Here is a 12,308-nt window from a genome sequence, read left to right as displayed (position 1 = left end):
GCTTTGTATACAGGACTCTTTCAGAGTTTAACATATGAGAGGTACTTCAGTGAAGCATGTTTGTTCTCATGCATGTTGATGGATTAGCATTGCTACCGCATGAATACTGCAGCTACCATCATGCATTAGCCTCATTGCTTCTACATCTTTAGCTGAAGCCCAAATTGCTCATTCATTATTGACAATACACTGAGAATTTTTCCATTTATTAATCATAAACGGTTGGTATAGTTCATTCATGGTGACACACATATTATACAAGGTTTTACCACTCTACAAGACTCTCTTTCCACCCTAGCTTTCAAATGTCATTCTTGTTTCTGCTCATGTAAACGCACATTCATGATACCTTATTTAGTACTCCACGTTAAAAGTATCTAACACCAGTAGTCATCGACTTAAAATGGTTTACCCAGCCATTTACCTTTTTTTAAATGATCAAAATCCAAAATAAAATCATTCACCCAGCTCTACTCCACACCATAAAAAAGATGAGAAGCTTAATTCGTTCAGACTATGTGGGGTAGGGTAAATCTAGGTAAACTGAATTAGATTTGAGAGCGAGTTTTTGTCCTTGATGTGTGTAGTCACCATCAAATTCTGTTAGTTGTCCATGGGAGCAATAAAGTCAGGGTTTGGAACGATGTGAGGATGAGTAGATGATGATGGAATTGTCTTTTTTCAGGCAACTATTCCTAAACACTGAGCATAAATGAGAAATCCTTTTCCAGTTGATCCAGGAGTTTCACTAATTATCCGATTAAGGCATTTGAATCCTGTTTTTGTGTGAAGAGCACAGTCAGGGTGCTGTCCTGCTGACAGCCTGGGGGCTGCAATTACCCCTCCATTCAGAGCCGTGCCTAATCACCTGGCACCGTACACCAGGCTGACTGGTGAACTTGAGCTGTTTTGTGTTTGACCGATGAAGTGGACTCCTCCCAAGTTCATCTGATGTCCCGTTTTCGCCAAGGCTGCGGTCTGACGCGGACGTTGGCATGGGATTGTTTCTGTTTGCTGGTCGTTTCACATGATTGAACAGTAACCGGAGAGCCTGATTACTGTGCCTTTTTTGAAAGGCTTTTTTGTTTTCTCTACTTTTGTATTTCTTCTGCCCTGCTCATTTTTTGTGTCTTTTTCAATCCACAGCAAGACGATGAGCGAATCATTCAGGAGATTCAAAAAGAAGGTGAAGCGGAGTTAAATAAGAAGACAAATCAGACAGGTCAGTGTTCCTCAACTGGATAACTTTAGTTGGCCACCTAAACCCAAATTTTTTTTTTTAATTGATTTTCCAATACAAATCACATTTAACAATCCCCCAACCCTCACCAACAAAACCCTAGAATAGCGTCCATGCTGTCCATTAATTCAGAATTGTAAATAGAGGAACCAAGCATACATATATACATGCCTACAAACATCATCCTCCAATCAAATATAAAAACAGAAATATGTACACACATTCAGACAATAAAAAGCCAAAGAAAAAAGCCAATAATAGGGCGTTATTTAAAATGATCAACAGTTAAGGAAAGGGCGGCACATCGGAAATGTTAAATGAATACCTAATCTTTTCAAGACAGAGACACGGGACATCATATCTCTATCCTAATATATGAGTGGGTGGGAGGGGGATCTTTCTGCTTTAATAGTATTGCTATAAGTGCTAACAAGGAAGAGAAGGCAAGGACTTTACACATTGATGCTGACAGCCATGCCACCAGAGGTTCTGACTCTAATCTGTGCTGAAGAATTGCCGAAAGGGTGTGAAATATTGATCGCTATTAGCGCTCTAATTTGGGGCATGTCCAGAACACGGGAATTAATGATCCCTCAGCACATTGACATCTATTGCACATTGGGCTAGTACCAGGAAACATTTGAGCTAGTTTAACTTTGGATATATGAGTTTTGTGTACTACTTTGAACTGCGCAAGTGAATGCAGAGCACACATTGACAATGAGTGGACCCGTTTAAGAATGCAGTTCCATGTGTCATGTGTCATGGTCTTCCTCCCAAGCTCTCTTAATGTTATATAGAGAGGAAGATGCCAGATTGGTCATTAAATTATAAATAATGGAAAATAAATTATAAATAATGGAAATTGAGCCCTTGGCTTATATCTCACATAAAAGGAAACTATCCAAAGGATTTTCGGGAGGCATCGCTGGAAAATCTAATACAAGTGACTTAAAGGATTAGTTCACTTTCAAATGAAAATTGTCCCAAGCTTTATTCACCCTCAAGCCATCCTAGGTGTATATGACTCTCTTCTTTCTGATGAAAACAATCAGAGAAATATGAATAAATATCCTGACCCATCCAAGCTTTATAATGGCAGTGAATAGGGGTCACTAGTATGAGCTGAAGAAAGTGCTTCCATCCACATCCATCCATCATAAACATACCTCACGCGGCTCCGGGGGGTTAATAAAGACCTTCTGAAGCAAAACAATGCTTTTGGGAAAAAAAAAGGTCAAATATCTAGCTTCCGCCTGACCGTCTTCCGTATTCTACTTACGAAGAAAGAGTAAAACTCTTGCAGTTCCCAGAGCTTACTCTTCCCTATTCAACTTACGGAAAAACAGCATCATTGTTATACATAAAGTATAACAGTGTCGCTGCTATCACATCTTATAAATAACTAAGTTGACACTTACCATATAGAAATGTCATATTCCAGTCGTGATTGTGAATCAGTTTCTGGTTGATCGACTACTTCAGACGTTTCATCGTCGGACTTGGGCTCGAATTGATATGCTAAAATCGATGCCATCTTTTCTGTCCATACATTGTATACAATATCTTGCGAATTGATACTCATTTGGTTATGGCAATGGGTATGCGGTGTGCGCAGTAGACTAATCACAAAGGATTAGGCCATCTGACCAATCAGAGCAGTGTAGGCTCACGGAAAGGAGGGGTTTAGAGAGACGGATTCTTTGAACTGCTTCTAACGAATCGTTTACCAATCATTGAGAACTTAGGTGAAATTAAATGTATATTATGAGAAAGTGTTTTTTGACCTTGCATGCATGTAATCCTGTTGTAGGAGACTCCCAAAACTATTAGGAACAATGTTTCCCTCTAAGCTGCGCGCGTGCGCGGCCGCGGCATCAGAAGAAAGAATAATTGCCGCACAGAGGACAAAAATCATGTGTGGGAAAATCCGGGAAAATCCATTCGATTGTAGTTTAAATGAGAAATAAGTGCAGTGCTCTGGTCAACCATTATAGAGTTATTGTTGCTATAGAGTTAGAACCAGTTTACAGGTTTCATAGAAAGAGAACGATTGAGCACGTGTGAGCAGCCGCATGCCTGAGCCAAATCAGTCGCGATAAGAATACTGTTATGTTTGCGGACTTAATACCTCAATACAAGAGGCAACGCGAAATGAAAAGAAATGTGAAATAAAACATCATGTTTTAATGAAAAGCGGCAGAAATAAGGGATGATGGGCACAGAATGAACAAAACTCTGAGACATTTACACACCCATTAAAGGTGAAGCGTGCAACCCAAAATACATCAGTTATATACCTCCGTTTAAATAGATTATTGTGTGTGATGGTGGTGTGGGATTCAGGGATGTATAGATAACTATAAAAGAGTTAACGTTCACTTTTCTTAAAAATATTTAGCTATTTTAATATATTAATAGCTATATTAATATATCACTAAGTTAAATCAAGGGTCAAATAAAATAGAAATGGCACATTAAAAAGTTAGTTGCATGATAAAACAAGAAAAAAATTAGAGGGAACATTGATTAGGAACCTTAAAAAAAGCATAATAGGGGCACTTTAACAATGGTGCTAGACATCATGTAATGGAAAATTGAGGGGCTAGTTCCCCTTTCTTGTAAACGAAATGTAAAATGTACATGTGAAAATCAAGTCCTATTAAAAACTTACGAATGGCCTTTGTTCAGACCATGTACATGTCTACTTCTGCAGACGTGGTCTTTTAAAAATATCTACTTTATCACTCTGTTGTTTGCATACGCCAGTAGAAGCTTTCGAAACCCAATGTATGCGTGTGCAACAGAATTAGAAAACCAACACTAGTCAACAGTATAGCTTTGAAAAACAGCTCATGAAGAGAAACACTAAATGGATATTTCCTTCATACGATTTCTATAAAAATATAATTAAGATGTTAAAACATAAACACGCACATTCATCAGCCTGTAACTAGCCTGGGTGCCAGCCCCAACCCCGCCCACAACATTTTTTGGACGGGAAGTTCGGTCTGGACTCGATCCATTGTGGAGTAATTATGCTCGGCTCCCAGAAGGCTGAGCCAATCAAATTGCCAGGGTGGGCTTTAATCGATGATGAACAGGCTATCTGCAGTTACGTAACCACCCACGTCATCAATGAGCGCTTGGGTTGAATTGGTTTTCACCAACGATGACTGCTGGAGAAGTAAGATGTTTAGATTCCGCTATCACGTCTGTAATAAAAGAAATCAACAGCGCATTCATTTTAAAAGATGAACAAAGAACCGCAATCAAGGAATTTGTCGATGGGAAAGATGAGTTCGCCGTCCTTCCAACGGGATTCGGCAAAAGTTTAAGTACAAGTTCAACATACGTCATTTACTGCATTGCTCTGATTGGTTGTAGGTCTATCCAATTGAGTGCAGAGTTTTTTTTTTTTTTACTGGTTCGGTTAAGACACGCCCCATAATTCAAGTGCAATGGAGCAGTATCAGACTCACATTCTGCCCAGAATATGAGTATGACGAAGTCAGGCTAGCCTGTAACCAGAAAGTTGACCAAAATTCTCAAGCAAAGATAGAGCTGTGGGTAAAGAAGTCTGTGGATTGGAGATAAAAAGCAGTAAATCGTCTGGATATAGTTACCTTATGCACGGCCTCGCCATGGGTAATTCCAGTAATCTGTTGACTCTAGCTATTGAGCCTTTAGCAATCGCCCTACGATAGAGCGAACAGTAATGGGCATAGCGGACAGCCCTGTCGAGTTCCACAGAACAAGTTAAACAGCCTAGAGTGCAGACCATTGGTCTGGACTACTGCAGAGGGAGCTCTATAAAGTAATTTAATCCAAGTGATGAAGACTGGACCAAATCCGAATTTTTCCAAAGCTAAAAAGAGGTACTCCCACTCCACCCTGTCAAATTCCTTCTCAGCATCCAAAAAGACAACAAATATACAACATTAAGTAAGCGGCGGATATTGAAAAAAGATTGATGATTCTTTACAAACCCTGTTTGATCAGGAAAAATGATGGTGGGGAGGACATCTTCAAGTCTTGAGGCAAGCACCTTTGCTAAAATTTTAACATTGCAGTTGAGCAAAGAAATCGGCCTATAAGCAGCACAATCCAAAGGGTCTTTATTCTTTTTTTTTTTTTTTAAGTAATAAAGATATACAAGCTTGATTTAACATTAGAAAAAACAGATGTCTAAAAAGGAGCGAATCTGTACAGAGAATTTTTTTATAGAACTCTGATGGAAAACTGTCAGGTCCTGGGGATTTCCCAGATTGTAGGGAAGAGATAGCAGTCGCCACCTCCTCCTGAGAAATTGGCACATCTAAAAAAGTTCTGGGGTCTCATTTATAAAGCGTGCACAAAACGGGACTGGAAACGTGCGTACGCCAGTTCCCACGCAAAGGTTGTGATCTATAAAAAACAAACTTGACGGGAGAATGTGCGCACCTTTAAGCAAACTTTGAGCTATGCGTATTAACATTTTGGAGACAGAGCAGTTTGGCGAAACCGATGGTGAGCTGAGGGACTGACGGCAGTTGAAGGAAAACCACTTTAAATCCTAATTATGAGTCATAATCATAAATACAGTGCATATGTTCACAATAACAGTTTAAATAAATAAAAGAATGATTTAAACTCGCTGGAAACTCACGTTTTCATTTTAATATACACATTTACATTAATGTTACACTTTCACTAATGGCGATAAGCACTGAAATTACATCACGCCGTCATTACGGAGAAGTTAATCAAACGTGATATGAATTTACATAGTAGATGTGCTACTTTCTATCACTTTTCCTGTGGCATGCTGCTTTAATGACAGCGAGGAGCGCTAGGAGCATAATAATTCCTCTTTAAACTACACTGCAGATGTTATACAAAATATTTTAGCGAGAACGACGATCGATGCACACTTCGATATTATGGAAGACACTGCTGGATTCTGATTTTGCGAGCACGTACACTTTTAGGATGAAATCTACACAAAGTTTTATAAATGAGACCCCTGAACATTCAGAGGATGAAGTGGGGACATTTGGTCAGCCAAGAAAATCTTCAGTGGCCCCCCGCAGAGAGGAGTCAGACGTGTCATAGTAGAATAAAGTCTCTATACTTGTCATTAATAGTACCTTGATCAGTTGGAAAGAACTCAACTTTTATCATTATCCAGACGTAGACCACTCGTTTTGCCCAGAACCTATAGCACATTGTTCATCCAACCTAGAAATCTCATTAGCTAAAAAGTGTTTCTTTAGAAAGCTTTCTTTTATTAGTGTCATATGAAATAATTTGGTCAGACCCGAGTCCTTTCTAATGATATTCTGTAATCTCTCCCTCAGAAACCACAGGGAAGCGAGTGGGTCCTCCCCCTGAGCCCATCCCAGCGAAGCGCCCTCGGGTCACAGTGCAGGCCCCCAACGCAGCTCCTCAGGCCGTACGTGCCCCTCTGCTCATCCCGCAGGTCATGCTGCCCGGGCCACAGCAGCGTCTTTTCCTTCAGCCCATTCCAGCCCCCTACGTGCCCCCCTTGCCCAACCTCCCTCCAGTAAATTACAACCCACGTAACCTGAACTTTGACTTCAATATGCCTATGCACTATGGACCACCGCATCGCTTCTTCAGACATCTTTGAGGACACCACGGTACAGAAAGCTACATTCGAACTACTAAAAAAAAAAAATCCAAGCTTCTGTGTCTTAACTGTTAGCCCCTCGCTGTTCTTTTCTACGTATTTTGTAACCAGAACCAAACTGATTTTTCTGGAGAGTTTTAAGGACGCCTGTTGGCTTCTTTGTTGAAAGTAATTTTTTTGAACAACATACAGAGTGAATAATATGAAAGCCTGTTAGTTTCCAGTTGAATAAAACCAAGAACTTGATTGAAATTTAAACATTGTTTGCGAAATCAGTCAATATGGGTCACTTTCTGAAATTACAAATATATGTGGGTTTGGCTGCGATTTACCCTCCATGAGGTCATCAGCATTTAACAAACTGCATTTAACAAACCAGTTTAAACTTTTTTTTTTTTTTTTTTAACCCAGGGTTATCATTTATTTGACATCTTTATTCCTGGAAATTTAAATGCCTAGATTATCATTTGGATGGCTGTTGATGCCATTCCTATAAATCTATAAATCAAACTTACTAATTGTAGTGCCAGTTTGCTACTGAAGATTACATTGCATTATCATCAAAATTTTGGGGTCGGTCAGTCAGTTTTTTGTTCTGTTTTGTAAATAAATTCTTTTATTCAGCAAGGATGCATTAAATTTATTTTCTTAAAGATATCTTTTTCGAATAAACACTGTCCTTTAGAAATTTAAATTCATCAAAAAATCCTGAAAAAATGTAAAATTTAAGATCTTATCTGATATGTGTCAGAAAGACAAGTAGATGGAGGAAATGTAGATGTAAATGTGATGGAGTATATGCAAATTTAATTACATAATAGACATTTCTTTGTTCTGGTACATCCTCTTGACATGCTTTCTCATGGATGTTTTTAAATTTAGATCTGTGGAGTTATTTTTATAAACTTGATTATAATTCCTTTCTTTCCACATTCATACATTTGTTTATTTATTCGGTTGTACTTTTAAAGCTGAAGCCCAGGTGTCCTTTTCCAAACATGTTCTGTGCTGATATTGAGGAGAAATGTTTTCTACAAAATGGATGTAAACAAGATCTAACATGTTAAGGTGTGGTCATATTAGCAAATGTCATGGGAAAAGAAGGTCCATTGTCAATGTAGTGATCCATGAAGCACCACTTACTTAGAGGTCACTTCCAAACTAAGCAGATTTACATTGATCATATTAGTCGATATATTTAATAAATGAACATGCAGAAGCGCCTGCACAACTCAAGTTTGTACAGGCACTATCAGACACTGATCATCTCACAAAATTATTCAGCAACTGTTGCTTTTGGCTTGTATAATGGAGCTGCTCAATAATTCAGCACAAAGGCCCATAATGCCTGTGAAGTGGGTTGTTTATTGTGTTATATTGCGTGACTCGTCTATTGGCGTGACTGCAGTCTGACTCCTGCAGAGAGTCCGGTCCTCTTGCCCAGAGCTTCAACAAAGAGCCAGAGCTCTTGCCCATTAATGGAGCCCGCAGGATCCACACCTCCAGCCCGAGGTCAGCTCTCCTCCCCACTGGCACCAGCCCCTCTGCCCCAGGCCTTTTTCAGACCCCTTAAACGCATTACTCCCCCTCACAGAGAGCACAAGGCACTTACACAAGCCTTTTCTTGGTGAAACGTGAGGGATGCTGGTGTGGAGACCATCGGGTGTCAATCAAACTAGAAGAAATAACCAGCAGCCCCATAAATCAATGCTGAGGAGTAACCGGATAATCTTCACCCATCTGTTGTCAGCGGTATATCTGAGGCACACCTGGTATGGTGCAGGCAAATGAGAAATGTCTTGAGTAAAGAAGATCCATTGTCAAGAGTGCATAATGCGCCACTTACTCAGAGCTCACTTCCAAACTAACAGTTTTATAATGGTCAGTGTGACAAATTTGCGTTTTCAGCGTCCAACAAATGTCCTTCATGCAAAATTCTCAATCATGCATATTTCTATTCAGATGACTGCATTTCGGCTGCTTAATTTCACCACACAAAGGTAAACGTGCCTGCAACATTACAGAGAGCCTTACTGGTAACAGAAAGCATCATCAAATTAGTTCATGTATATGATTAATGGACATGGAAAGGCGTCTGCGCAATTTGTGAATGACAACCATACCAATTCTGCAGATTTTTCTCTGGTTTTTACAGGCACAATCCATGTGGACCCGCTAATCAGACGCTGAACATCTGACAAAATTACTCAGGAACTGTTGCTTAAGGTGTCTCAGTTTGACATTGTAACCTACTAATGGGGCAGCAGATGGAAGATCTTTAGGCCTGTAGGCCTACAGGTGTGAAGGGGTCGACCCTGGCAGCTTGTGCTCAACGCGCCCACAGCTTAAGAGCTTCCTGAAACTGGATCTGCGCCCCCAAATCTTCTGCCTTATGTGTCATCAAGTGTCTGTGACATAGAGATGGCTCAGGTCACACCTTCAGTGTAAGTTTACCTGAAGATAGATTTTATGAAGATATGATAATGTGCAGATGATCTACAGAGGGATGGTCAATGTATGTTGTAATCGCTCATGTTCATGCTCCTCTTTTTGTGTTACTCAAGAGGGCTGGACTCGCAGTCACAAGAGTGTCATCATCCCCCATTGTGATGCCCTAGGCGGTGGTCAAACATGATTTCCCGGGATCAGTGATGGTCATGTGACTGCTGTCCATGTCTTATGAAATCAAACTCCCAGAGACTAGGTTATATGTTTGGAAGCAGAAACAAGGAAACTATTCTTATTTCTGCATTAGTTCATGTTTTTTTTTTCCTCCTCTCCTGGCTTTTGTTCCAATCTCATTCATATAAAATTAACTAAGCGACTGAAAGCACAACTATATGGCGTTTGGGAAAGTCACTAGTGTTTTTCAGCTCTTCTGGAATTCAGTGTTAAACCATTTTTTGAGTGTGTCCATGATCATTTTCTGTATGAATTGTTCATCTGTTGAGTGTGTTTCGTTTGCATTCAGCTGATCAGTCAAGCTAACCTAATATGGCAAGCTGAATTTGTTTGGCTATAATTTGCATAATTCAGTCTTTTCCTTCTAGGATGGAAACAGCATTTTGGCATACTAACATGCTATTAGTATTTCTCCATTTCTCCAGTATGTACCATTTAAAAGTCAGTAGGATTGTTTTTTAATACTTCTATTCAGCAAGGATTCATTTAATTGACCAAAAATGACACAAAAGATTTATTTCTTAAATTTTATATTTAAATGCTGTTCTTTTGAACTTCCTATTCATCAAATAATCCTGAATCCATAAAAATATTAAGCAGCACAACTGTTTTCAACATATATAATAATAACCAATATTTCTTGATCACCAAATTAGCATATTAGAATGATTTCTGAAGGATCATTTGACACTATAATTTTAATTGCTTGCTTTCTTGACTATTTGATTAAAAAATAAAGCCCAATGTTGACATTGTTACACAAAATTCAACATTGAAAATCAAATCTGAAAATGCAAAATAACAATGTTCAGTGTAAATAATGCAAGATGGGGCCATGTGACTACTACTGTTTGAAGCATGAATGTTGCATACTGTTTCAGTTATATTTAGGCAGCGTACCGTGTAAGTAGTATTCTGTTCCACACAGCTTTTGTTCAAATTAAAAATAGCATTTAATATCGCAAAAAAATGCAAATGCATGGAAAACAGAGAAACCACATGCATAATTAAAGAAACGTCATGACGTTTCACACAGAGCAAATATTGTTCTTTGCACACCGACCGTTACAGCCACACATCTGTGCAAAAGCTGTTGTGCTGCTCTGATCACTCAAATGCCCATGTCTGAACCTTAATTCAGCATCTGAAAATGATGCCTAGAAGAAAATGTGTCTGCCCACCTGAAAAACTGCAGTTGCAGACCCACCGTCAACCCCCACAATAGAGCCCCCTTCATTTTCCATGGTCTTAGTTGCCATGGAAACATTGGCCCTCATGTCAGCCAGACTAGATCATTTAACCCTTTCAGTTTCTTCTCTTAGCTCCTTGAAAGCCTGAATGGGCGTCATCATTAGCAGTCACATTCAGGCTGTATTTGTCAACTAATAGCCTACAACACTCATGAAGATTACCAATCCATTTGGTGTATACTTATTTATTGAACTCACAAATGGCTGTGCGGCTTCCTGTTTGATGTCCTAAACCTAATTTCCCATCGTAAAGAATATGAGAGGAACTTTTTATCTTTGAGTGTGTGCTGTAGACAGGACCCTATGTTATTTATTCAGTCATTTCTAAGAATTACATTATTGGCAGAGCTGGGTAGTAACTGATTACATGTAATCTGGATTACATAATCAGATTACAAAATTTAAGTACTTGTAATTAAATTATATTACATCTTAAAATACTAGTAATCAGACTACAGTTACTTTTTTATTGATTACATGATTACATGTTATTCCCACAATGGCATTATTCATAATTCTCCCCACTACTTTTTTTTTTTTTTTTTATCTTTTTAATTTCTTTCTAATAAAGTCTATTGCTTATATATGTTCAGAAGGTCTTCCAGGTTCGTGGAATTGCAAATAACCAGCCACTAGTCGTGTGAATATCACTGAAAACTGAGACCCACAGCAGTTGATCACTGGATTTACATAAAATAGCCTATATATTTTAATCTTTTTAAATTACGAAATAGGTTTTCATTACACTCACTCAAAGTCAACCGCAATTTCCATCACAAACCGCAGTTTGCAAAACACTGACGTAATGTAATATTTAATACACTTCACGTTGTTAAAAAAGAATGGAATATATTTTCTTTTTCTTTATATTTTGTATCAATATGGTACACGATTATCCTATTCAAATCAATGAGATAAATGAGTTTAGTCAAAAGTAATCTAAAAGTAATCAAAAAGTAGTCAGATTACATTACTTACAAATTGTAATCAGTTACTGATTCCAAATTACATGACAAAAACATAATCCATTACATTACATTACATATTTAAGGTAAAATACCCAGGTCTGGTTATTGGTTATTCCACAATAAACACTGGAAAGACACTGCAAAATGTTGCGTAGAAACCGTCCTACATTTCATCTTACGGTCTTTACTTACAGTTTTTCTCAGTCGCTTTGGTACATTTCTCGAATCAAACTCACAATTTGCAAAACAGTAAGTGCATTTCTCAAAACAATTTGTACAAATAGCAAAACACCATGGATAACCTGCAAAAGCCACTCTCTTACTCAAAATCCTTAGTTCATCTCTCAAAAGTAAATATCTGTGTCAATGAACATGTCAGTGCCATCAGAATGACAAGTCCTTGTGTCATTGTGTACGGATAAGACAGTCAAATTGTTTAGTCATGTTCTCAAAATAACGTTTACTCTGGAGGGACGTTCTGATGGAAACTATGGCTAAAGTTTTGATGACAATTATTGTCAATTATAAGTTACATC

At 38.5% G+C, this 12,308-nt stretch overlaps 1 protein-coding gene across 1 annotated transcript in view; it reads left to right on the top strand.

Annotated features, from left to right (window-relative positions):
* Positions 1-8,265, top strand: part of rnf216 (ring finger protein 216) — a 39,182-nt gene extending 30,917 nt beyond the window's left edge. The window contains exons 16-17 of the mRNA XM_067382402.1: positions 1,147-1,222; positions 6,580-8,265. Of these exons, the coding sequence (XP_067238503.1) occupies positions 1,147-1,222; positions 6,580-6,872 (369 nt within the window). The 3' untranslated portion in view covers positions 6,873-8,265. The remainder of the gene's footprint in view (positions 1-1,146; positions 1,223-6,579) is intronic.
* The last annotated feature ends 4,043 nt before the right edge of the window (positions 8,266-12,308 follow it).

The sequence above is a fragment of the Chanodichthys erythropterus genome, chromosome 3 (assembly GCF_024489055.1).
Source record: "Chanodichthys erythropterus isolate Z2021 chromosome 3, ASM2448905v1, whole genome shotgun sequence".
NCBI lineage: Eukaryota > Metazoa > Chordata > Actinopteri > Cypriniformes > Xenocyprididae > Chanodichthys > Chanodichthys erythropterus.
Note: the sequence above shows the minus strand (reverse complement) of the source record. Positions and strands in the feature narration are given on the sequence as shown.